The 27,792-nt window shown below is 40.3% G+C and overlaps 1 protein-coding gene across 2 annotated transcripts in view; it reads left to right on the top strand.

Moving 5' to 3' along the window:
- SEMA6A (sema domain, transmembrane domain (TM), and cytoplasmic domain, (semaphorin) 6A) overlaps nucleotides 1-27,792 on the top strand; it is a 130,876-nt gene that overhangs the window by 75,965 nt on the left and 27,119 nt on the right. The window contains exons 4-18 of one of the 2 annotated variants that reach the window (XM_011963672.1): nucleotides 2,059-2,119; nucleotides 3,092-3,154; nucleotides 3,879-3,980; nucleotides 7,637-7,727; nucleotides 11,425-11,544; nucleotides 12,236-12,324; nucleotides 13,464-13,681; nucleotides 17,872-18,003; nucleotides 20,133-20,288; nucleotides 21,705-21,881; nucleotides 22,261-22,401; nucleotides 22,489-22,569; nucleotides 24,809-24,867; nucleotides 27,279-27,299; nucleotides 27,447-27,494. In XM_011963672.1, coding sequence (XP_011819062.1) covers nucleotides 2,059-2,119; nucleotides 3,092-3,154; nucleotides 3,879-3,980; nucleotides 7,637-7,727; nucleotides 11,425-11,544; nucleotides 12,236-12,324; nucleotides 13,464-13,681; nucleotides 17,872-18,003; nucleotides 20,133-20,288; nucleotides 21,705-21,881; nucleotides 22,261-22,401; nucleotides 22,489-22,569; nucleotides 24,809-24,867; nucleotides 27,279-27,299; nucleotides 27,447-27,494 — 1,559 coding nt within the window. The remainder of the gene's footprint in view (nucleotides 1-2,058; nucleotides 2,120-3,091; nucleotides 3,155-3,878; nucleotides 3,981-7,636; nucleotides 7,728-11,424; nucleotides 11,545-12,235; nucleotides 12,325-13,463; nucleotides 13,682-17,871; nucleotides 18,004-20,132; nucleotides 20,289-21,704; nucleotides 21,882-22,260; nucleotides 22,402-22,488; nucleotides 22,570-24,808; nucleotides 24,868-27,278; nucleotides 27,300-27,446; nucleotides 27,495-27,792) is intronic. The other variant, XM_011963674.1, reaches the window with a different exon arrangement.

Below are 27,792 nucleotides of genomic sequence, written 5' to 3'. Positions count from 1 at the left end.
GAGAGATCCAAGTTTCTAGGCAGCAAATAACATGATTTAAAGCTAAATCCCTCCCCCCACCCCCCGCCACCCAGGTTCAAGCCATGGCAACACAATTCAGTGGTGCTTGCTGGAGGGGGAAGAGGAAGTCCTGGGATTAAGTCAGTTTATGTTCAAATAACTTAATTCAGGAAGAACAGTGTATGAGACCTGGGATGCACACTAAGATGGCTGGGAATGACCCCTGACCCTGGTCTGTGGTTTACCATAAAGCACCATTTTTGTTTGCTAGGGCCATGTGAGCTTTTGTCATTGTCCAAAAGAAGATTTCATTCACAGAATTCTATGTTTAAAAGGCTTCCCAGTTCTTCTAGACAATTGGTGTCAGCGATCGCAAGCCAAGTCCCCTCCAGAACCCAGGGGACTGAGTGAGTGTTGGTGGCAAGAACCCCTTTCAATTCTGCTTTATTATTATCCACTTTGTAAATTCCTCTTCTTTTTTAATCTCTAAACTGCTAATTAACATAAACAGGCCATGCCAAAAGGGGGCAATCTGAGAGCTTTCTGAGGAGCTGCCAATGCATATTAATCAGTTGTTCATTTACGATTCGTATGTTCAGCTCCGACTTCAGTTTTGAGGGGAGGCAGGCAAGGAAAAGCCTCAAGTCATCTCAAACCTGATACCAAAGTAATAGGCAATTCCATTCCGATAATGAGTCTGACCACAGCACCACCAATAAAGTCAAACAAGTAATAAACAAATGCGATAAAACTGCCTTGAAATTAAAGGGCATGGCAATTCTGGCAGCCTACTGAAGTTTGAAGAAACTTCCCTATTCAGCAATTTACAAAACAGGCCCCTACTCCTCCACCCCTTACCATGCCCTTCCCCCCTCTCACCCCATGCACACTCACAGTAGCAGGCAAGGGAATTTTCTAAGCCAACTGCCCTTCCTGCCCCTTTTATTTTCACGTGAGATGGCCTGTTATTTTTCTGTGTTGTGTTTTTCTAAAACAAGAAGCAAACAGATTTTCCAAGAACTGAAATATATATATATATGTGAATCCTGCAAATAATTCCTTTCTTATCAGCTCCCCACTCTTTCTTTTAACTAACGAGGTGGCTTAAAAGTCTGCATAGAAGACTTGAGGTCCTGGTTTAAAGCTGTGGGTAATTTTCCAGCCCCAGGACTTCCTGCATTTTAGAAAAAGTCAATGTTATTTCAAGGGAAAATGAGCTGTTTTGCTTTCCCTCACTAGCCCCCATCTCCTCTGTTGAGTGTAGTTCTTTTCTTTCTTAGGAATTCCAGACAAAAACGCCCTTGTACTCAGCTCACACAGAAGGGGATGTTTAAATATAGCCCCACACCTGAGCTGCTGATTCTCTTTCTCCCTTTCCAAGGCTAGATTGGCAGCAAATTGTAAAGACAACCCAATTCTCAGCAAAACAGGAAGGTGAACAGAAGCAAGAAATGTCAACTTTAGCTTAAGTACATTTTAGACTTTAATTGACCATCATTATGAGGAAAAGAGTGGCTTCTGGAAATAATTTTACCTTTATCGTCATCCATCCTGTCGATCAAATAATCAAAGTTAAGATGGAAATATATTTTCAAAAGAAAGATGGAGATGGAGATCAGTTTTTTGTCAGCCCTCTTGATGAACAAATGTGGCATGTTGAATACCAAGTATTTGGTACGTGTATTTGAAGATAATGAAAGGGCGCACGAACCCATCTGTTTTCTAGATTTGGGGCCAGTTTAACTTTCAGAGCCCTCCCTCCTGAGCTACATATATGCAGATGTTATAGATCTAGTGTCGGAGAGAAGAGTTAATACAGGAAAGTTTTCATAAAAGGTGTCACTTGGAGCGCAATGCCATGATTTATCAGAAGGTGCTAAATGGGATCCGGAGGCATCACTTGAAGGCTGCGCTCTTTTCTTCTTGCATGTGGATATCATGTTTTTTTAAGAACATGGATATGGGCTTATCTGCCCTGATAAGACATAACTCATGAAGCAGAAAATGAACTGTTTTGACTCTGTGTTTGACCTTGTATTAATTTTTCTTTGCCTATAGGGACCATATTTATACTGTTGATATAGACACATCACACACGGAAGAAATTTATTGTAGCAAAGTAAGTTGTTTTAAAACCATATTTGTAAAATGAAGGACCTTTGGATAGTTCTTGAACAGAATATGTATTTTAAGTGCATTAAGATGATGTAGCTAATCATAACTTAGAGATGCCAACATGCATTTTGTGAAATCCTAATTGGGGAATAGGTTAGGATTGAATCCATGTTCAGAAACAGTTATGTACTTCATATTTTATTCATCAAATATATGTGTACATATACATTTTGAAGTTTTAGGTAATTTCTACATTTCTTTTATAAAAATATTGCCTCGTTTGTCCAAGAATGTGTTCTACAAAGGTTTCAATGTTAATTTCCATGTCTTGCAGAATTAAGTTTGATTTGACTGTTGTAGTTCAGGAACTGGATCGTTACCCATTTCAGACGGACATAAAGTATAAGCTAAGCTTTCCTCATAACACCACATGGGGATATTTTACTTAATAAAACCTGTACCATAGGAGTAGAAGATCCCTTCAGTCCATTAATCTATGTGAAGGAGTATAACCTGAATTAAATATTTGTCCACCTAGAGTCAATGTCCTCTTTATGTTTAAGAAAATGACTTCCATATTTTAAGAAAAAAGCCTTCTTTATAAAAATTGATTTATCAACTGAGAGGAAAGGGCAAGGACACATATTTTATCAAAATGAGCATAATTTGGCAAATTAATTTGGATAGTTTATGTAAAATTTTCACACTGTTGTTTATTCTTTCCTTTCTCCTTCATCTTTATCTCAAACAGAAGAAGATCATTTTGTGGTTTAATGAATAGATAGGAGTTCAAAATTAAACGAACGTTTTCATCTGGAATCTTTTGTTGTTATGGTGAATTAATCATGGAGAAAGGGTGCAGAAAGCTTTCAATAAATATATGTTCAGGCTTTAGTCTCCCCAAGGGAACTCTTACTTCTAAAATCAAATGCAACAACCTCTGGGCTCTAATTGATTTCTTTCTTGATCCCTGCAGAAACTGACATGGAAATCTAGACAGGCCGATGTAGACACTTGCAGAATGAAGGGAAAACATAAGGTAGGCAATTTTCATTTCTCCTGCAGCTGCCACTTTGGGTTAAGTTTTTGACTGTTATATCCAGCCATAGACCGTGAGGTAGAATGGATTGTTCTTTTTCCCTTTTCCCTCAGTAATTGCTTTTTTCATCAACTTATTGAAGGCTTTAATTTGCCAAAATAGTTTGCTTTTAATGTGATGAAACATTACAACAGCTGCTAGGCCTGCATCATGAACGACTTAGGCGCACACAGGATTATGGACACAAAGCCGGCTGCACAGAGTCTTCTGAGTGCACTCCGATGCCCACCTCTGCAGTCCAAGGCCCACAGGGAGTCTGTGGAAGAGCTCATAAAAGGCTGCCGCAGACATGCGGGGTTTTCTGCCTTTGGTCATATGACAACATAAAAACACACTTCAACCAGCAGCTTTGTACATCAGGGAACACTGGAGCATCTGGCATTAAAATTAATATGATGGGAGGTTGGCATTTCCAAGCTTGCCTTCCTTTTGTGACATAAAGTAAACACACTCTCTTCCATTCTATGCCTTGTTTTTATTTACTGTTGAAAGAGTAATCGTTGATATCGGCATCATCTTGTGGTGAACATCAGGAGAAACTTGAACTTTTAATGGGAGAAGTCCTCAGCCACCTCCATTTTAACCTTACTGAGCACGGCATACAGTGAAGAATCAGTTTCTGTATTGAATGGACACAATACAAACAGTTTGAATTATTTTTCAGGATGAGTGCCACAACTTTATTAAAGTTCTTCTGAAGAAAAACGATGATGCATTGTTTGTCTGTGGAACTAATGCCTTCAACCCTTCCTGCAGAAACTATAAGGTAAATGCTATTTGTCGGTTAGAACCACACTGCCAGGAGGCATTTCATAATTTACTGTGATTGTACCTGCAGCAACCTAAGACGGGTAATTCAACACCACCTGAGTTCCTCTCACTTGTTCAGCTTAATGTATTGCTCCACATGAGTGATCCTGAGCAGGCCTCTAAGCTTCCTGTTTGTTGAGGATTGATTGACACATTTTTAAAGAGCCTGCCTAGCAAAGTTAGTTTCTGTAAGACCCTTTTCTCTATTGTTCAGAAGACGGACATACTTACCATGTACACCATGTGGATTTCCTCTCTCTATTTTTTCTCCCTCCCACCCCACTATCTAACTTCTGAGCACAAAAGCACACTTATATGGTGAGTGATTTCTATTCTAAAAGGTATCTCAAAAGCATGCCATTTGAAACTATAGACTTTCCCACAAGAACACAGGAATTTAATTCCATGGAGCACTCAGCTTTCTTGACCACAGCCTTACTTACCTTGGCTTTATGCAAGCAGGGGGAAAAAAGCCCTCTTAAAGAGTTAGTAAATCTAGCTGTTTTGATGCAGCTATAATAGAGGTGCTGATGAAGGAGCAGGGACCTTGCCAGGCGTGGAAGCAGAGGTGGCAGCGATCTGAGGTCTTGGCTGCACCACGATTAGCTTTCCTTGTACATCTTTCTGCCAGCCTTTCTCGAAGGAAACATGTACTGTGTTTTCTCCTGTGGCCCGTCGCTGAGGTTGTAAAGACAGACAGGAGGCCTCAACTCTTAGGGAAGCCAGGCAGGGAGAAGAAAACAATTTCATGGGGTTGCTGCCATGGTGACATCATGCAATGGATTATGGAAGCACAACACAAAAGTTCCTGCCATGCATGAGGTGAAGAGTCTGGGAAAGCTTCATAAAATGACCCCCTGTCTTCAAACTTTCCTACCTGTTGTTCTCACACCTGGAACACAAATACCACCGCCCTTAAGAAACACAGGCTCTACAAGGGCAGGGATCACATCTGTGATTCTCCAGAACCTAACATAGTGCCTCCCAAACAGGTGTTTAATTAATTTTTGTGAAGCATTAAATGAGGTAATGCCTAACGTTTGTCTTAAAGGGTAAGGAGAAGTTAGCCAAATGAAGGAAGAGAAGCATGCCAGTTAGCAGGGAACAGCATGAACAAAGGCATGGAGTAAGAAATGGCCTATTGAGCTTGAGAAACCTCATTTGGTTCTGAATTGTGTGACTGTAAAGCGACAACTGTTAACAGAAAAAAGCTCGAGATGTAGATGGCCCCAGGGATGAAGGGAAGAGAATAGATTCAGGAAATACTGAAGTGACAAAAACCGGTAGGATTTAATAATTGATAAGCAATTATTATCAATCTCTCTCTATCCTGGATAGAAAGAGAGAGGTGACTCAAGAATAACTGCTAGGCCATCTCTTAGTGAGTAGATGGATGGGGCTGCCACCAATTCAGACAGGAAGTAAAGGAAGAGCCGTGAGATTGGGGTTGGGGGTTGGGGGAGTGTGAAAGTAAAGGCTCCATTTTGCACATTATGAGAATGCCAAGCACTGTGAACAGCACTGCCTATGGGACATGAATACAGCTATCTAGCAAGAAGATGGATCAGTAAGCTTTGGTTTAGAGAGAGCTGTGGGGAGAAATATAGATTTAGGTTCCATCATCATAAAGTGAAACCCTAGGAGTGGGAAGAATGAGAAAAGCAATGATGGGCTGGAATCTATACCAGCAAGCTCACGAGAAAGACCCCCTGTCTTTTCTTGGCATGTACAGTGAAGGGAGGGTCTGTTTGACCCTCATACTCATCTTCCATCTTACACTTGGAAATGGGCACCAACAGGGCCAGGATTAGGGTGCAGCAAGTGAGGCGCGTGGCTCAGGCACAAAATAGAAGGGAGCACCAAAAAATTCAGTAATTAAGATGTTAGATTTTTAATGCAATATTTTTTAAAAATCAAATTTAGTACATAAAGGTCTGCTATCAACAAAAGATCAAGTTTTTAAGTATAAAGACAAGATCTTTATACTTAATACTTTTTATTAAAAAATTATTTTATCAGTGTATAATAGAGGTAGCCAGTCTAGCCCAACATTTACTCTAGCTAGTGACAGCATGCAGATAAGGTTTCAACTTTGATTTACCACTTAATATTCCATCCCTGTTTGTCATTATTGAGGACTCATTAAGATTAATGCTTCTAACAAATCCCAAGGAATTCCCTAGTTGGAAAGCTATCTTTTATGACAAATTACAGGTTTTCTTGGCATAGTGATATATAGGCCATGAATCATCTGGCTTATTCTTCCTGTACATGTTCCATTTCCCACGATTCTACACCTATAGTAATGCCATCACCTCTTGCTTGTTCTAGCCACACCTGCTGAGACATGCTCCGGGAGCCCAGGCCTCTCAGAAGCCGCAGATGAGATGTTGCTCATGCTTAGTTCCCAACAATATGCCTAGCACTGTGAATGGTAGTAAGAACCCTTGGCATTGCTCAGAAAAGTGTATTTTTAGACTCAGGGCACAGCGTGACATTGCTGATGATATGGGACATAATGTATTTGGCTGCAGGGAGAATGACAGCTTCTCTCTTAAGTGCTTTTTATCAACAGATCAGGACAAAGGTTCAGAGTGAAAACAATGACCAGCCTTCCACTGAAAAACCCAAGTCTTATCATAGCACACAAGCATCAAGTTGATTAGAGTGACATGAAGCAAGAGAGTAACAAATTTTCAGTATCTGCCTTTCTACCATGCACTGATCTATATTAATTTTTATAACACAAGTAAGCTGAATGTGTTAGAAAGGTTATAGCCCCAAATTAGATTATCAAGATTATCTGGGGGAGAGCTTTGAAGGCTACACACTATAAATCTAAAACTGCACTCCCTGCCTTTTTCCTCCTGTTCTCTAAACCTTTTGAACTTCTGCAAAAATCAGGCTGGGTCTTTGTATAATTATCTGTACCCGATAGTGGTTTAACTTCCCAGGAGCCGCTGTGAAGTCTCGGATTTGATGACTGCTTCAAGGGTTAGTTTTTACTTCTTGGAAAGAGGAATTCACCATGGCTTTTGTCTCTGGACCTTTCCAACCTCACAAACCGGTATATTTGTACTTCACTACTTCTTGCCTTTGACCAGCTATAGCTATAGCCACTTTTTTTTAAGGGTTAGTTACATTATAAAGAAAACCATATACCCCTTGTCTATTGTTTCCTCATTGCTAGGATTAGAGCGTACACAGCTTAGGATAAGGGCCTATCCGTTGCATCACTGTGTGCTAAGGCATCATTTTGAATCCATGCCAGACCCACAGACCACAAAAGTCTGTCAGAGTTCAACAGAAAGCTCATGGTTAGTATAAAATATCTGAAAAAGACTTTCATTAAAAAATGTGCTGGGTGGAAGAGTACACTGCTTGAAAGAATGTCTGATTTGACCATCTTTCGTCTAAAAATATGTTTTTAACACAGCTATTTTATGTGATTCTCAACTACAGTTTTAAAAAAATACATAGTGGCTTCAACAGGGTCCATCTCAAAGTGGTTACAGATTTAAAAAGGCCTATCACATCCTGGACATTATTTCTGAGGGTTTAGGGCCAAAGAAAAGGTTGTTGTTTGTAATTATATCCGATTATTTCACTTAGATGGATACGTTGGAACCATTTGGGGATGAATTCAGCGGAATGGCCAGATGCCCGTATGATGCCAAACATGCCAACGTTGCACTGTTTGCAGGTAAGCGACCTGATTTCTCCTCGTCGCATTTGCTTTTGCGGGTTTCATCCTGTCACTGTGAATCTGCTCTAGAGGATTCATGGAGTCACAGTTGTGCTTTGATTCTCTGGTGAATACTGTAATTAAGATGCCTTTCCGTTTGAAATTGGTATGAAAATTGTACTTTTGCTTCTCAAACAAAGTCTGTGCCACACTTACCCATGCGTTTGTGCCTTCAGGAAAGGATAACAGCGTGGCACTGAACATGTGACGAATCAGGGAATGTTTGGGCTAAAATAATAGAAAATCTCACCTCAAACCACCAATGTAAAAAAAAATAATAAAATTTAAATTTAAAACCCCCAGTGATGTGCATTTATGGTTCAAGCTAGGATGGACTTTGGGGTTGGCTAGATTCAACCACTCAACAGTGTCATCCGAGAGGCAGCTGCTTTTTATTCCCATGCTCTGCATCAACCTCATGATGAGACTGGCGGTTCTCAAAATCAGAGGATGGCTGCCAGCCCCAGTTAGTGCTACATGTCTTCTTGTCCACATATAGAAAAGAAAGGGAAAGAAACAAAAGGAAGCCTCTGGAAGCTCTCTCAGAGCAATGAGGCCTTGTACCCACAAGCTTCCAATAAACATCTTCTCAAATATCATTGACCTGATTAGGTTACATGCCCATCTCTGACCGAAAGACCATGGTGGCTGAGGGGAGGGTGCTAATTGCTTAGGCTGACCTCTACTCCCCAACACTACCCCTTCTTTCCACTGCAAAAGATATAAAGAAATCACAAACAACCATCATTTTCAGATTTAGTGGGATTTTTGTGTATGAGATTGTGTGCTTTAATTAGAAATTTATTTAGGAATTCATTACCAGCTGTGTGTGGAAGTGGATGTAAGCGAAGTGTTGGTATAATAGTGATTGTTATAGCTTGTAATAAAGCAGTTAACTATAATTTCCATCACAACAGCTAAAAACTGGCACATACTAGCTGGATGAGGGACACTAGGGCTTTGATTATGAAACAAGATTAGTTCCTGGCTTCCTGAACCTCTCTCTCAGTGTCATCCATTTGTGGGCCTGAATCTGCAGTGACAGATTGTCAAGTTAAGAAGGGCAAGTTCCTCAGGTTCTCCCCCTAAATGAGAGCACAGTATTACTGAGAAGCAGTTCTGTCAAGAACACAAAGTCTTGTAGACCTATTTGTAAAGTATGAGCAAGGCAAGTGGAGAGAGTACTTGCGCATATTCCCAAGTGCATGACTCCTGCTGGAGGCCCTCACTGACACTTGGAACCTGCATTAGTTGGGACCTTGGAGAATGTGGACTGCAGGGGAGAATTAAAATTTAACTGTAGGTCCAGGAGTGGTAGCTCACGCCTGTAATCCCAGCACTGTAGGAGGCCAAGACGGGAAGATCGCTTGAGCCCAGGAGTTCAATACCAGATGGCAACATAGTGAGACACCATCTCTACAAAAAAGAAACAAATTAGGTGGGCATGGAGATCAAGAGGTTGAGGTTGCAGTGAGCTGTGATTGTACCACTGCACTCCAACCTGGCTGACAGAAGGAGATCCTGTCTCAATAAAATAAAATAAAAACATAATTTAAATGTAAACTGAAAAGATGACTTACTGTAGCCTACGGTAGAAAAGGTAGAATAGGCAGAGAACTTACTATGGCCACCAAGTTTTTAGGAGCTATACAGAGCAAGTCACATGAGTTAATACTATGACTGTCCCCACCCCTAGTGTTGTATCTAAATAGATTTTCATTTAAGTGTTTGAAATCTCATAAAAGCTCAGCCCTTATTAATAGGAGATCCTCATTGCAAATGAATGGTATCATATTACTAAGAGTGACAGAGGCTGGGCGCAGAGGCTCACGCCTGTAATATCAGCACTTTGGGAGGCCAAGGTGTACAGATCACCTGAGGTTGGGAGTTCAAGACCAGCCTGACCAACTAAAAATACTAAAAAGACCAGCCTGTCTCTACTAAAAATACAAAATTAGCCGAGTGTGGTGGCACATGCCTGTAATCGCAGCTACTCAGGAGGCAGAGGCAGGAGAATCACTTGAACCCGGGAGGTGGAGGTTGCAGTGAGCTGAGATAGTGCCTGCCATTACAATCCAGCCTGAGCAACAAGAGTGAAACTCTATCTTAAAAGAAAAAAAAAACAGTGGCAGAAAAGTATTCTGTTCTACAAGTGAATGTTCTGGTGAGATACTCAGTTTTTAAAAGAATGCAAAACAAAAAGAGTTTTGGAGAGTAGTTAGAAGGAATAGCCATCACCATGACCTACATTCCTCTCTACCTTCCCCCACTACCCAGGTATATCTGTATGGCTTGGGGCTATAGGAATATAGAATATGTATTCTATAGTCATAAATATATAAAGAATGTCCTTATGACCTGGGGCTCAAAATCTGTAAGAAAAGTTAAGATTAGTAGATATTTTTGGGCCAATTTAAAGGTTTGCTCTCTGCAGCTTACATCTACCAAAATAGTCAAAACTTATTGATACATAGCTGTTAATATTGCAGATATTAAGACATCTCTAAATTGAACCTGGATAAATTTTAATTATTTTAAGACCAAAGACAGACATCAAGATCTTTGTTTAAGTGTATTGGGATATGAGTTTTTTTAAAACAAACAAAGAAAACCATAAACCATTATGTTTACACTACATATAAAAGAGCTTGAACAGTACTATGTTGTGTATAAGTCACTTTGACATACAGCTAATGAATATATGTAATCCACTAAAAGTGGATCACCGAAGTAGTTTTTTTATTTTGAATATAATTCTTGTTTCTATTTAATCAACACAGATTTTGCTATTCTAGAACACCCCTTTTGACTATTTGTTGGCAGAGTGTTTGCTAAGCCAGGAAGGAACCAAAAGGTCTAGAGACTAATCTTCAGTCTGCTTTATTCTCTTATGCCTGGGATCTACCCTCAATCATATCTCCCCCAAAGCATGAATTATTAAAGAAAGACCTGTCTGAACTCCGTGTCACTCCTTCCCCTTTCTTCTTTGCTTTAGCATGTTGTATTTCAGAATGTTTTTAGTTTGTGACTTTGGAGATACCCAAGCAAATACCTGTTATTGAAACCAGATTGCCAGGATTTAGTGAACTGTCAAACCTGAGGTCAAGGGGAGCTGTGATTCCCAGGACGGTAGCAATTTAGTCAGCCCCTTTTTGCTTATGAACCCTCTCTCTTCAACTCCTCTCACCTGATCAGACTGAGGACTCCTTTACTTATGCATGTGCCCAAAATTTCTGGGGATACAATCAGCATCCATCTTTCCCTGGGCTCTCACCTAATCCAGTTTACCATGGTGTGGTGGCAGCAGTAGTGTCCAAGGATCCTTGGCCTTGAGGTTGCAGTCAAGGTCCAGCTAATCAAGTGAAGCAAACATTTTTCATTTACCCTGTTCCCTGAGCTGCTGCTGGTACTGCTGCTTAAAAAAAAAAAACATTGCCGTGCAATTTAAAAATGAAAAATGTTTTATCTCTCATGATCCCAACTTAAAATGGTGAAGAATGTGGGCCACGAGTTTTCCCAGTGACTCTGGGCTTTTTCCCAGCTGTCCTATCTCATTTGCCTGATGCTGGAAAGCAATCTAAGGGATGTCTTTATCATTCCTCCACCCCCACTGACTTGCCCCCACCCTGTTCACCTCTTTTCTTTTCCTTCTAAGATGGAAAGCTATACTCAGCCACAGTGACTGACTTCCTCGCCATTGACGCAGTCATTTACCGGAGTCTTGGAGAAAGCCCTACCCTGCGGACCGTCAAGCACGATTCAAAATGGTTGAAAGGTGAACAAACAATTAAAAGAAGGAGGGTCGGAGGGGAGGGGAATACATATCTTGTGGGAGATCTAGCATCTGGAGGGACCAGACTGTAGCTTCATTTTAGTAATGACTTCTGACAGACAGAAACATGTAAATTGCATCTTTGTTTTCAACGGATTTATTTACCTCCCTTTTTTCCTTCCCCTGAGTTTCTGGAGTATTAACGAAACTACCAATGCCACAACAATAGAATACATTACATTCATCTTTTCTTGCTTCAAGCTCTCATTTCTGAGTCCTGCATGAAAAGAACTGAACAATGCATTCATGGAAGGGGACAGGGGCATGGAGGTGGTGGGGAAGAGGAGAAAAGCTATTCACAGCCCTGTATGAGTCAGGGTGACGAGGCAATGTATACAAAATCTTCTCTGTAATAGGGGCATTCCATTGTGGAAAATAAAATTACAGAGATATGCAAAATTCGATAATTCTTCATTGTTGATTGCAAAGCTTCTGAAAGATATAATGTGTAAGTGTGAATGCCTTGTGAAATCACCAGTGCTTGCATGTGTGAAGTCATTAGAAATGGTTAGTGTTAACCAAATGTCTAATGGCCCTACAGTTTTAATTAATAACATGTCTTTGGCTACACTTGATTGAAATTCTGTGAAGTCTGTATGACATGTTCCCAATTAAAGTGCCTATTTGTCTACAGAACCATACTTTGTTCAAGCTGTGGATTACGGAGATTATATCTACTTCTTCTTCAGGGAAATCGCAGTGGAGTATAACACCATGGGAAAGGTAAGAGGGGATGCTTTCCCTGGCTCACTTTGTAACATTTTCAGAAACCCACACCTTAGGACAAATGTTGTTATCAATGATCTTGAAATGAGAACCATAAATCTAGTAACAGTCTTGGAAGCCCTATCTGCTTTTTCAGAACAGTAGCAAATCACAGGAAATTTCTTAAGTATTTCTATTGAAAATTTATGTTTGGTTGGTTTCATGCTGAGATTCAAGTATCTTTTTTTTTCTTTTTGAGACGGAGTCTTGCTCGGTTGCCCAGGCAGGATTGCAGTGGTGCAATCTCGGCTCACTGCAACCTCTGCCTCCCTGGTTCAAGTGATTCTCCTGCCTCAGCCTCCTAAGTAGCTGGGATTACAGGCATGCGCCACTGTGCCCCACTAATTTTTTTTTGTGTTTAGTAGAGACAGGGTTTCGCTGTGTTGGCAGGGTGGTCTTGAACCCCTGATCTCAAGTAATTCACCCGCTTCAGCCTCCCAAAATGCTGGGATTACAGGCATGAGCCTCCACACCTGGCCCAAGATTCAAGTGTCTTGAGATGTGATTTCCAGGTATACTCAACAGTTTTTTTTTTTTTTTTTCTTAATTGAGTGGCTCTACAGAGACCGTAACTATCTGGTATCTTTAATCAAATTGAGTCTTGATTTTTGTCTTTATTGCAAAAAGCAATACAACATTTAGGGGATATCCATTTGAGTTCTTTTTACCAGAGAGTAGATCAAGGTCCCTAAGTTGAAGGATAACATAGAATGCCAGGGCGGCTTGCACAGATTCAGGGCCCAGAGGCAGCTAGTGAGGGTGGCAGAGATGGTGCATACAAAGTGTGCTTTTGTTTGAGGAAATAAAAAGCTAAGCAGTCTGTATGGAAATGAGTTTATGTGGCTGGGAGCTGATTCCCTGAAGGATTTATGGCTCTGTATTAAATGCCACAGCCTTATCTTTTAAAACATGCTGCTCCAATGCTGAGTTTTCCTCTTTTTTTCTTTTCTTTTTTTTTTTTTTCCTACTGATTTTAGAAACAGTATTAAATTAAGCACCTTGTTATTTTTTTTCTGTTTTCAAGGAATGGAAATTCTACTAAGATCTCCTTGCAAAATGAACGCATTTCATTTTCCCTATGTGTTTTCCCTCTGCAGGTAGTTTTCCCAAGAGTGGCTCAGGTTTGTAAGAATGATATGGGAGGATCTCAAAGAGTCCTGGAGAAACAGTGGACATCGTTCCTGAAAGCGCGCCTGAACTGCTCCGTTCCCGGAGACTCTCATTTTTATTTCAACATTCTCCAGGCAGTCACAGATGTGATTCGTATCAATGGGCGTGATGTTGTCCTGGCAACCTTTTCTACACCTTATAACAGGTAATCATGCCCTAGCTGTGTTGACCTCATCAATTCTTCCTGGCTTCCTTCTCCCGGGGGGTTCTCTTCTAATAGACAATATTTGCAACTGACTGAAAATTGCATTCACTGTGTGTAGCTAAGAAGCACTTAACACTTAGTTTTCATCAACAAATTAATAGTAGTTTATAAGCATTATTAAGTTAGGTTTTAGGGGAAGTCATTAGATAAATTATAACAATATCTTCTCTTTATATAAGCCTGTTACATAAACAGTTTTTATGTGTTATTTGTAAATCCTTCTAGTAATCCTAGAAACCAGATAATATTGTCCTCTTTTTCCACTTAAGGAAACTGAGCTCAACATATTATACTACCTGGTCCAAGTAGTCAGTAGATGGAAGAGGCAGCTTTGGAACTCAAGAATGTTCCTCCTGTCTCTTCTAGGTCTTCTAATAATTTGCAGTATTTGACTTTTAATATTCTCATGACTGGATCAGTACCTTTTGAAGTTAAAACACTGGCAATCTATTAAAATGCTACAGGGTAAAATCTAGGATTCAAGTGAGTTATAAAGGACTTTGGTTATTATCCTGTCCAACAAAGTCACCCTTAGGCAAGCTCACTCAGTAAGTTGGGTCACGACCCAGACCCCAACCACAGCACCGGAGTCTGACTCTGGAGGGTCCTAGTGATAATTTAGAAATCATCAAACATTGTACCCACAAATTATGAGTGTCAGCCTAGTCACCCCTATTTTTGTATTTAGTTAAAACTAAGACTTTGGGCAACTAAGTGATGCACTAATAATTGTTCCTAGAGCAGTGAAAATGTGTACAGAACGGAAGGAAGATAAGCATTAGTGTTTTTCCTTAGTACTCATCTCTCTGTTAAGCCAGTGAGATTTCAGAATCCTAGTACTATTGTGTGAAAATGATCCTAACTGTGTGCATGGTTGTGAAACCTAAATTCATGTGCTGTGTTCTCATTTCTGTGCAGAATTTTGGGTGTTCTGTATTGAGTATCTTCCTCTAGTAATACACTGTTTCGCTTTGAATTAAACTTTTTACAATGACGTTTAAGAACATGATGAGTGCCTAAATGACAGGCACACAAATGATAAAACTAAAGGATAGCATCTAGAAAGAAATGCTTAAGAACTGAGTAGAGCCCGGAACAGACCAAACTTCATGAAGGATGAAATCATGTTCCTCAATTATACAGCGGATGAGAGTCAAGCTCCCCACTGAAAATAATAGGAAAATATGAACCCATATTGCACCAAGAAGTATTCAGTTAGATTTAAGTAAGCTTTAAACATCTGTAGGGATTTTCAGACTTGTGGATAACAGTGATATTTAAAAATTCAGGCTTCTGTTGCTCATACATCAGAACCTGTCTCTCTAGGATTTGGTAAACGTATACTGTCTTGGCACATGGAAATGCAGGGACTAGTGGAATCTAAGAGCAGTTCTAGTTTTCTAGTTTCTGTTTTGTTTTGCCTTGTTTTTTAAGGGTGTGGGTTACTTTGTGATTACAATATAGTAGTAAGCCCTTAAATATTATAGATAACTCCATTTATAGTATTTCCTTAAAAGACCCTAAGAAGTATCCACTTAGTGCATGCTTATGCAGTCTCGGAAATCATATTTGTTTGATAATCTAACATCCACGTAAAAATATGCATACCCATTGTCATCTATAAATTATAGTCCCTCTGTTTTCACTTTCTTGGGTTTCATCCCTCTCTACTTCATGCTTTACACATGCACACTTGGTCATATCAAATTGTTTCAAATCCATTATTTGCCCTGAGGATAAAGCCCTTGCTCTTTGACATAACACGGAATCCCCCACAGGGTCTGACCCCATTTCCTCCTCTAGTTCATCCCCTCCCATCCCCTGCTATACGCAGCCTGTGCCATGGGCTGATCGGAGCAAAGATCTGCTCCTTGAATGTGCCATGTGTGCTCACTCTTTGCTTTTTGCAAGATCTGCCCACCTGACCAACATCTGCCCACTGAAACCCTGCAGATGCTTCAAATGTCAGCTAGTCACCTCCTGCATGACCTTGTGCATATTCCTTTTATACTCTGCTCTTACCAGATTGTCCTAAAGATGTTGTTGTTGTGATTTTTGTTATTATTCTTTTTTAAATTTTTTCCTGAGGTGGAGTCTCGCTCTGTCACCCAGGCTGGGGTGCAATGAGCCATCCCTGCTCACTGCAACCTCCACCTCCTGGACTCAAGCAATTCTCCTTATTTTTGTCATTATTCTACACTTGCCTCCACACTGAACTGTGGCCGACTGAAGGAAAGACCATATGTTGCTTGTGGAGCACTCACTGCCTTAAGTAGGGGTTCCATAAATATATGTTGAATGAATGGAAAATGGGAAGAAAGGAATGAAGGAAAATTGAAAGGAGTGAAAGGAAGGAAGGAGAGCGGAATGTAAGGAAGGAAGAAAAAAGGATTTTACAACTGATTCTAACCTCGGGAAGACTACGAAACCCTAGGATAGTTTTAGTTATTATGAGATGCATCATAAAATACTTCAAACAGCATTTATCCTATTTTTCTTAATATATAGGGCAAATGCTATATGTAATTGTGTTACTTTCAGAAAAGGAATATGGGACGAGAGTCTTACAAAATTAAATAAATAATGCAAAGATTCTGAAATTCCAAAACAAATGAGAATCACCTGTTTTTTTTTTTTTTTTTTCCTTGAGACAGAGTCTCACTCTGTCGCCCAGGCTAGAGTACAGCGGCTCAGTCTCGGCTCACCGCAACCTCCGCTCCCAGGTTCAAGCAATTCTCATGCCTTAGCCTCCCGAGTAGCTGGGATTACAGGCGCCCACCACCAGGCCTGGCTAATTTTTGTATTTTTAGTAAAGATGAGGTTTCACTATGTCGGCCACTCTGGTCTTGAACTCCTGATCTCAAATTATCCACCCACCTCGGCCTTCCAAAGTGCTGGGATTATAGGCGTGAGCCACTGCGCCTGCCCTATCACTGTCTTATACACTTAGTTCTGTGAACAACATATATACGTGTATAAATTTATATGTATTTAAAATTTATTTTGCCACCTTATTTTAAATAAGCATTTTAAGCTTCTCCCTGTTTCTTGCTTTATTTAAGCGATTATTATTAAGCAATTATTCAATAATTTTCTTATGAAATTAAAGATGGAATAAATTATCCTAATCATTTATGAAGTTATTTTTATATCTGTTCAACATTTGCAAAATTCAAGACCAAATCATTCTCTGTGGATGATATTCCCTGCCCTGGATGATGTTCCTGCACTGCAGGGCACTCATGTCTCTTGTCCTGGGTGCTCTGCCATGTAATGACCCACTATCTCAAAGCCTGATTAAAACTCTTGGCCAGCTGATGCCTGTAATTTATTTGATCAAAATCATGGAGCAACTCTAGTCAAAAACAAATGTGGGTCCAAATGTAAACAGTGTACCCAGATGAATGAATAATTCATTCCTTCCCATCATTGATGAAAAAAAGAAGCCTAAGTCCTTCCAGGGGTGCCAGGCAAGGATATAATTATAGGTGGAGCTGAGGGCCATTTTTATTATTTAGCACTTTATAAAGTACTTCATTTGCAAAGTGATGGCATTTTAGAGACTTAAATTGTTTAGTCTTATGTAAGTAATCAGGAAGGTAAAAATTTAAATGTACAGAGACTAACATAAAATGTGTGTGGGTTTCCCCACAAACACATTCTCACACCCTGAGTTCTTGGCTTGAAAAACCAAATACAAAGAAGCAATATGTGGACATTGGGAGAGCATTTTTGTTTCAAATTTTCACCAATATTAGTGATACAGAATGCTCTCCAGAGACTTCAGAGAGGTCATTGATAATTAGTATCAGGGAATTCATGAAACTTCCATCACTAGCTCAACAATTCTTCCTTCCTAAACAAAAGCAGTTCAAGAGGCAATGTAGACATGAAGGGTTTTTTTCCTCTCTGTGAGCTTGCTACAACTAACCCATTCTTTAAGGCAACTGATGCAAATTTGATTGAGAGAAATATTTTCTTTGTGTACTAAGATCCCTTACATTTATAGTGTCCAAGGTATGAACTTTCAATTTCACTTGCTGTACTAGGAAAGTTTCTCCGGCGTATGTTCCAAACTACATGCATAACCAGTGCATGAGTAACACTTGATGTGAAATGTCATGTTGTAGCATCCCTGGGTCTGCAGTCTGTGCCTATGACATGCTTGACATTGCCAGTGTTTTTACTGGGAGATTCAAGGAACAGAAGTCTCCCGATTCCACCTGGACACCAGTTCCTGATGAACGAGTTCCTAAGCCCAGGTATGTGCAAATATTCATATGGCTATTTTAAACTTTAGAAATGGCAAAGCTTGCACCTCTGATAATGGACACCCTATGAACTGCACACTAGGCCTTCCATGCCAGCCAAGCAGATCGCCTTCATCTCATTAACCAAAACCCCAAGTTACCTTCTCATATAGTCAAACCAGTGTTCCTCTAGTCTTCTGCTTTAACCTTCAGATGTTTATTTATCCAATGTAATACTACAATGGTGGAAACCATCAGAGGCCTTACTGGCTTACAGTGGGGAAAACTGAGGCCCAGAGAGGTAAAGGGTATTGCACAAGTTCAATAGCAGGGAGAATGATTTCCGCTGCTTCTTTATGCTTCCGTTCAATTTTATAGAGACCCATGTCTTCAACCCCAAATAAAATATGAAACGTAAATAGTGTTTTCTGGATTTTGTGGCCAAGATGGATCAGAGTTGAGTCTAGGACTCCAGACCGAGGGTGAGAAGAATACAGTGGGTAGGGTGGACCATTAAGATGTCTCTGGTCTGCCAGATTCTGGTCTGTTTTGGGTCCAAATACAGTGCAGTGTCCTCCTCCCCAGATCATGCCTTAGAATTGCTTTCATGAGATAGTATGGTCCGGAGGCAACCCAGAGACCTCTCAGTCCTGTGCAGTCGCTTCCTAAACAGGCTAATTCATCCTCACTGGGACAGGAGGGAAGTCCCCCCTAAGCCCTTTGCCTGCCTCTCTTTGTGGCGCACACTCACACCTCCATCGCAGCATTTGCACTCCAGGTTCCATAGAAACAACCATGGTGTCTGTCTTCCCCCAGAGTTGTGTGCCTCTGGAAGGAAGCCCAACATCTTACTATTTTTTTGTTTTTCAACTCTCTTCCGCAACCTCCAGTCCTCCCCACAACGTACCTGGCCAAGTACACCTATGAACTAACTTAGGTAATATAAACCAATTATACCCAGAGGAGAAACTTAGTGGTTCATCCATCTTCATTACCTGAATTATCTGGCATGTTCATACTCTGTTACTTACGGAGAGCACACTAGGTGTGAAAAGCACATCCCAGCAACCTCAGACAGATAGTCTTAAATCATTGCCTGGGATTGTTAACTACCTTCTAGATAAGCAGGAAGGGGAGTTAAGCCTGAGGGACTGGGTTTCAGAAAGTTCTTATGTAATACTCCTTGGTGTGTAAAGATGGTGTCACTCAACCAATACCAGCACATATACTTTAAGTGATTTTCTACTAATGGCAGTGAGTTTGCCCACATCCTTCCACATGCCTGCCTCGTCCTTCTTGCAGCAGTCAGGATGCTCCCAGGATGCTGCCTTGGGATAGTGTGGGCATAGCAGTGGTTTCTGCTGGTGTCGTGAGGGTCCAGTCTCCTCTCCTGCACCACCCAGGCAAACCAGGTGTCTGGACCAGATGGGCTTCACTGTTTCCCTAATCTGACTTTGCTGGGATGACCCTGGACTCCTGAAACCATAGAATTTCTTGTAGTAGCAAATTTTTATGGTCGTCATTCAATGATAAGAAAATGACCTTTCAGGAAAGAATCTGATATAATTGGCTTTTCATACCTGCCAAAATCAAACAAAAATAAAAACAACAATAAGAAACAAAACCCAAATGTTCTCTGAGGGAGCCCCAGGTAATGAAACATGATTACATGGAGTCTTGCTGGCACGTACCCTGTTGGCTTTTGGAGAGTCTTTGCTTTCTACACTTGCGAAAACGTCAACCTAATTCTCTCCCTCTATAGAGTAAATGCATGAGGAATCTCTAGCAGGCTTTTTGGATAAGTAAAACCATCCCCGAGATACGTGCAAACCACACTCACTCACTTGTTTCAAGCTCCAACACTGTTTACTGAAGTTTGTTTGTGCTTCTGGGAGGAAGCCAGCCTGCCCCCAGCCGAGGCTGAACTGTGCTGGCTGAGGCTCCTCTATGAAATGAGGAGGCGGCTCAGAGGAAATCTCAGCATATTGTGCTTGGTGGCATTCTGCATTGTTCAACTTCCTCCTCTCAGGCTGCAGTACATTCTTCTCCATTCCAGATGCTTAGAGAAGCAGTTCATTCAGAGAATTTGCTATAAGGCACAAAATGAGCTCCCTCCTTCTTCACCCTTTGTTTCATTTTAGGCCAGGTTGCTGTGCTGGCTCTTCCTCCTTAGAAAGATATGCAACCTCCAATGAGTTTCCTGATGATACCCTGAACTTCATCAAGACGCACCCGCTCATGGATGAGGCAGTGCCCTCCATCTTCAACAGGCCATGGTTCCTGAGAACAATGGTCAGGTGGGTGTCAAGCAAACCGTGTCCTGATGAATTTCCTCACTTCATCTCATGCTCGGAGAACCGATCAGTGCATCATGCTTTGAAATGCCACAAACATCTTCTGCTATCCTGGGCATTCATTCAGCTGTGCAATGCTGGCTGGTTGGTTGGATGCCACTATCCCCCCATATACACATTCCCAGGGAGAAGAGTTCCAATATTTTCAGGCTAGTTGGACACATGCCAGCAATTAGAGGAAGGAAATACTTTCCTTCTAGATTAGCCCATTGATCCAGTCTGTGCAAAAATAGAGGAGCAGTGAAGGAGAACCAGTGAATGGATGTGGATACCTGATTGGTTGGAAATGATTACAAAACTTGCAGTAGATTCCACCTGAGCTTGGCTCATGGATTGTTCACTGTCACACAGAGCACAGACACCACATTCGCCAGTGTGAAGGATTCATAGTTTAGTATTCTTTTTCTGAACTGGTGGCCAACAGCGAAGGGACAGCCAATTAGAGGTCTGTGATTGCATTAAAAAAAACTCTTCCTTGTATTTATTCAGAGCTTATTTCCAAACAGTTCAACAGGCTTTCCCAAGTACCATCCCACTGTGGTAGTCATCAAACAAAATGTTAATTAACTTTACCACTATTTTTACACTCTGACTGTATTAAAATATATTAAACCACTATAATAGCTCTGGCACATAAAATGGAAACCATGGTATATAACTTGCAGGAGGGTCTGTTTTCTGGTTCCAGCTATGGTGCTTAGGACAACTGGGTCCCCATAGAATGTTGAATGTCCAAGAGATTTCAGAGAAAGTAAACTGCTGGTAGGACTTATCCTAGGTATGCCCTTCACCTTTAGCTTTAAATGGATATTGTTTGGCTTGCAGGTCCCTGCAGTTTTTAGCAGTGCCATTAGCACTCTGCCTCTTTATCCTTGAGAAGTCTCCCGGCCCTTCTACATACAACTGGAAAGGTTTCCAATCAAACATTTTGTTGATGGAGGCTTTGTACCTCAGAGGAAGAGTATGGAGAAATGGTAGTCATTGCTTTTCAATGTTAAATTAAAGGTTAAATGAATTTCTTATTACTTCTTACCTTCATCATAGGAGACATTAGTCTTTCCTTGTTGATAGAAGGGATTATTGCTAAGTGGTTTCAGGTGGTTTTGGCTATCTGTTATGGACTTGGCCCCCCCCCCCCCCACACACACACATTCACACCTCCTTCCTCCCCTTTGGAGCCACACTAATGCTCTGCAAATGGAAATACAGGGCCAGAACCACTTGAGAACGTTATTTATATGCATACATTTTTCTTGAGGTTGTTACTAGAAAGCTATGGCCCGGCTGTTTGAAGTGGAACAGGGAACACTTTAATGACAGACCAACAAAGAGATAAAAAACGTGGTCCTGTCATTTCAGATACCGCCTGACCAAAATTGCAGTGGACACAGCTGCTGGCCCATATCAGAATCACACTGTGGTTTTTCTGGGATCAGAGAAGGGAATCATCTTGAAGTTTTTGGCCAGGATAGGAAACAGTGGTTTTCTAAATGACAGCCTTTTCCTGGAGGAGATGAGCGTTTACAACCCTGAAAAGTAAGTGGAATATTTGGTTCTTTCTTAGTAATTATTTGTTATGCTATTATGGTCCCTTTCATTCAGAGAAAATCATGGCCGACTTGGGTTTTATGCATTTTTAGATGACTTTTTAATGCTGTTTGTAAAAATTTTTTAACATCTAAAAAGCATTATTTTCTCCTTGCCAATGTGTGTGTGTGTGTGTGTGTGTGTGTTTATATAGATACATACATATGTGTGTGTGTACATGTGTGCATGAGCATAAGGATTTGTTTGTTTCACTGCCAATTAGATCAGATTAAGAGATTGCCTTGTGGGCTGGGAAGTGGGATGTGAGGGTGGTGCCGAGAAAAAGAGAAGAGTCTATTAATGATATTATCTTGCCTGATGAAATCAGATGCAGCTATGATGGAATCGAAGACAAAAGGATCATGGGCATGCAGCTGGACAGAGCAAGCAGCTCTCTGTATGTTGCATTCTCTACCTGTGTGATAAAAGTTCCCCTTGGCCGGTGTGAACGACATGGGAAGTGTAAAAAGTATGTATTTTGCCTCGCTGACAATCAGAAAGGCCGTGGTGGCCAGGAAACAGTCCTGGGTAGCTCATGGTCCTCCTCTTCCTGCAGGACCTGTATTGCCTCCAGAGACCCGTATTGTGGGTGGATAAAGGAAGGTGGTGCCTGCGCCCATTTATCACCCAACAGCAGGTAAGGAGCCCGAGGAGTGGGAGAGGGTACAGTGGCTTCCAGCCAAGGTGTATTCTAGATGTAAGATTTGCTCTGCTCACACACTCCACCACACAGCTTTCTGTGCACAAACACCAGCAACGGGACTGTCAGCCTTTCTCCTTCCCTTTCTCATTTCATGGAGCCTCACCACATCACATGTGGCAGATTTCCAATTGATTAATCATCCTCGGACTGATTAAAAACACAGAATGGAAACACAGTGGGCTTCCATGTATTCCCTAGAGAGAGAGACAAGAAAGTGCCTGCCTTGATCATCATGGTGGGAGAACAGCAGAGAAAAGGAGCAATAGGATACCAATTAGATTAGTGAGTGGTTTGTTCAGCCATAGCAAAACTGGCTCTTGTAATTGACTGTGCAGGGCTGAGAAGAAATTGCAGAACATTTGTTAAGCAATGCAATTGTACTGCAAGCATGGTGTATACATCCAATAAACCTTCTCCTGCGCTGAAGAACGGTTGACCCTGTTACTCTTTAGGCAGTCAATCAATTCTTGGCAGTTCTCCAACAGATCAGCTAGATGAGGCCAGTCCACCATGCCTGTGATTTTGGTGTTTAAAATTGTTACCCTGGCTTTAAATGCTTAGATGGCATTGGTAAGAGGTTTCTTTTTATGCTTTTACTTCAGTGGATGTGAAATCCAAAATACATTTGCAAAAGTATTCAATGTTTATCTTTGATGGGTTGTGGCAAGCAATTTAGGAAGTCAGAAAGCACAGATCTTTCTTCAACACAGCCATTTCTGCAACCTCCCCAGATCCAAAGGGGGAACAGAACCATCTTTACATCACTCTGTGCCTCCTTTCCTATTTCAGAATGGCTAAACAAACAGACCAAGGGCGTATCTGATGACCACCACCTGCATAATTTGAGGACAAGTATTCTCATAAACAGAGCTGATGATAACTATAAAATCTGACCTGGAAATTTGACTAATGCAAACGTCTGAGTCACTGTATATTATTAGAACAGCTTTGCAAGTACATTATTGACATGGTGTAATATTAGAGGTTTGTACCTTTTCATTGGACCCCTCAAGGTGGAGGAGAAAGGATCACCAAGCATGGTGAGGGGAGCTATGAAATGACCTATGTCCTTTCTGTGTTCAACATGTGACCAAAGGCTATAAGACTGATATTTAAAAAATTATTTTTAAGTCAATATAAGAACTCCAAAATCGTTTCCTTAAGGTTTGCATTCATATTTCAATGATGCTGGCATTGCTCAAAACATGGGGCGCGCCCTTTGGAGAGTGGGCTCCAGGGCATCATGAATATTGGCTGTCATTACCACTAGAAATCTTCATCTTTTGAGGGATTTGATTTTTAATGTGGCAAAAAAGATTAGAAACAAAACATGGTGGATTATTAGATCAAGCTGTGACTTTCAAAATAGTTTTCCTATATGGCTCGTAAATAAGCTCTGAAAGCAGTTGCAAAATAAGAGTTTCAATTATATTATGGGAATATGTACAAAGTGCCCCCAAAGGAAGGTGACTCTGGTGTGCTTATTTTAAAAATCAAGATAGCTTTTATTAAAATTGGTTTTCTTAATGTCATGTCGCTTGTACAGCCCAGTGGTGACCTAGTAGACTTGGAAGAAACATGAGCCTGTCAAAGAGAATGAGAGTAATACTCCCAATGACTGGGGCAGGGCTGGGGGTAAACAAATAGCCAAGTGGTCTCCACAAATGCACCACCAGCTCCTGTCCCCTCTGTAGCCACTTGGACCTTTGAACACTTTTGGCTAGATAAATGTGTAGGCAAAAAAACCTTGCCTAGGAAGGCAAGGGTAGGAATGAAAGAGGAGAGAGAAAAAGACTTTTCTTTTTAATTTATAGACTTCTATATTGTTTCTGTGAGGAGTGTATTTTAACATCTAAACTTCTTAAATGTTTAAGAAATGCTCAGAGAATTAGAGTAAAGAAGGATATAAATAATCTGCAAGCTTATTATCTCCCTGAATAATATCTGAATTCACTGCTTAAACCATGGCTTCTCTTTGAAGAGTCACCTAAGACTTTCTATAACTTCAGAGATGTAAACTTCAGAGATAAATTTTCAAGCTGTTAACTATTTCTTTTTTGCACCTGCCACTCATCAAACTATGTTACTGTCTTTAGTGAAACTTAAGACTCATTTCTGAAGACTCACGTTATTGTATTCGTTTCTGTCTCTCTTTCCTTTCCTTTTTTAAAAGACTGACTTTTGAGCAGGACATAGAGCGTGGCAATACAGATGGTCTGGGGGACTGTCACAGTAAGTACAGTCTTTTATCCATTTTTATCTTTGGGCAAAGATGCTTTCAGTGAACGGCCTAGATACATCAGCTCACATGTGGATCTGAGTGTAGCAGACACTAAAGCATGCATAAATGACAGAAATCATCTTCTAAATATCAAATAAAGAAAACACTCTGTTCTAAAGCCAGTGTTGTCAATGTTGTCACTATAAATGCTGGCACCTATTTCATTAATTCTAATGCAGGGGAACAAATTCACTCTAGAGGATATTAATTGTAGCAAAGCAGTAAGTTAAATCAGCATTTCCATTACAAAATGACAGTTTTGCTGTTTTTAAAAATGTGCTTTTATACTGTCATTTTTAGCCGAATAATAAAAAGATTGATCATTGTACTCTAGCTTTTTAATTGAGTGGGCCTGCTTTATTCTTGAACATATCGACTAACAAAAGTAATTATATTTTTTAATTAGATTTGTGTCTGTTGCCATATATGATAGGAAAAAAATTTCAGAAATAACCCACAAGTACAAGGCAATTCAAAATAACCTTTTTATAGTAATTGGCCTACTATGTAAATCTCAGAGTTCATTATTAACTGGTAACATTTTAGTTAGAACTTTATGTAAAGGATCTGGCTCAAATTTCTGCCCAGTTGTCATGTGACCTGATTAATATCAATATTCTCCCGAAAATGCTTTATTAATGCTAATTTAAAGAATAATACCATACTCTTGGAAAATATGTTTAGTTTGTGCTGTTTCAAATGTTACATATGCAGAATTTCAAGAAGCTTGCATTCAAAATGGCAGCAAATAATAGCTCCCAAGGGAATGAAGTTATATTATCCTGATATTTGATTCTATAATGAAAATCATGGATATAATTCTAATCTTTCAGTCATGAGTACTGAAATTTCAGACTCTAACGTGTCATTCAACTTTCTACCTTATCTTTTTTAGAGATTAGTTATAATCAAATAAAGAGGGCTAAAGGCAGCCTTATCTCCAAATCTTTGCCATATACATTTTTTTCATTTACAAATCTTATATATTGGCAAAAAATTCTTATTTATTATGTCTTTTCACACAAAATTGATGAGTTAATAAATAAGCATAGGAGAAGTGTCATCATCAGTATGTTACGTGTGTGCATTCATCTGTATCAGGGAAATAGTTTGATGTTTGATCAGTTGACCTTAATCATCTTGGTGCATTATAGCTTTATTTGCAAGGAAACAGGTTTTAAGACGTGTGTGTGTGCATGTGCGTGTGTGCATGTGTGTGTGTTTTATTAACAGCTTAGTTAACTGATGTTAATGAGCCATTTTCATCATATTTATATTACTTGTGATAGTGGTGTCTGTAGAAAAATAGGGGTGTAGATTTGGATCAAATCAGAAAACACGTGAAACATGTAAAGATGGTTGTTACTGTGTCTGTAAAATGCCCACTCTACCAGTAGGCTCACACCCTTATCTGCGTTCTCAGGCAGAAGAACCTGAGGAAACCTCTGTATGTAGCATAGGAGAGGCTCTCAGGTCCCAACCCCGTGATTTACTCTTTATTTCCAGAGTAATCTTAGTGGTCAAGCCCCTGGATCTGCCTTCATGCTTTGTCGTGTGCCCTTGACCTTTAACCTCACTCTTGCTGGGGCACATAGGGCGCTTGCTCAGGGCAGGAGTCAGGCTGCCCCTCTGCCTCCCTGCCTTTCCTCATGGCTTCTCCTCTCCCCGTGTTCCTGCTGGAGCATGAACGACCTCTGTTAGACCTATCCCCACATCGGTATTCAGGGAGGGTTTCTCTAACTGGTGCAGTCATGATAACTGGTACACAATTAACAGGATGTTAAAGGGAAATGAGGAAATCACAAATAGCCAGGGTTAGAGGCTGAGTGAACCAGAGATCTGACCCCAACACACAGCACACACCCAGAAATGTTGCCTAGTATGTGTAAGGGTTTGTTTTTTAACTTCCAAACTGAAACTCCTGATGATTTCAGAACACTGTAACGCTGGACAGTTTCTCACTGCATGGTTGTGAGGATGAAGTAAAGAGAGAATGTAAAGAAAAATTGTTTTCTTTGTAAGTGTGATCCAGGTATCACTTATGCACATGCATGTCCCTCTGTATAAAGAAGTCACCTATAATTGCGGTTACCATTTCGTTTGCCAGCTCTTGCATTTTCTCTGCCTCTTGGCAAAGGCAGTGACTTGAGGAAATTCACTTGGTGGAAGAGATATGGAGGTGTGAAATTGGACTGAGTATAAAGCATTTCACATTACACGCAGGAATTAAAAAGCACTCACTCAGTATCAGGGACCATACGTACGTCGGTATAGTTCTGTGTTAGCTCATTCCCACTTATGTAAGTCGCACTAAGCAGAGTGTAAAACATTAAGTAACCTTGTCCTCCCTTTTGTCTTTCAGATTCCTTTGTGGCATTGAATGGTAAGGAAGATATTACTCTCATAATTTCACACTGGTGGAAACCTATCTGAGAATTTCTATTTCATTAATCCCCTTGAGTATGTTCAAATCTTAAGAATCTTAAGTTTCTTTTTAATTAATTTTTTATCCTCATTGTTTTTTTTATAGACATTTCAACTCCTCTACCAGATGAAATGTCTTACAACACAGTGTATGGTCAGTTTACGGATTTTTTTTTTTTTAATTTGTTAAGTCATTCATCTGGCAGTAGTTTATAGTTTTCATTCCTAAACATCATGGACCAGATTCTTTGTTACTTAAGGGCCCCAATTCACTAAAATTATTTATCAATTTCACCATCCTTCAAAAATCACTCTGCCTATGTGAGACAATTGATGTGGGAGACTGAGTCCTAAATTTTTAATCCAGGTAACATGAAATATGCCAACCTTAGGGAATTTGATGAATACATTTAATGAGTTCTTGAGGGAGAAGAAATTGCTTTCCAACATAA

This window comes from Colobus angolensis, unplaced genomic scaffold, assembly GCF_000951035.1.
Source record: "Colobus angolensis palliatus isolate OR3802 unplaced genomic scaffold, Cang.pa_1.0 Scaffold62, whole genome shotgun sequence".
NCBI lineage: Eukaryota > Metazoa > Chordata > Mammalia > Primates > Cercopithecidae > Colobus > Colobus angolensis.
The sequence above is the reverse complement of the archived record's forward strand: the minus strand, read 5'-3'. Positions and strand labels throughout refer to the sequence as shown.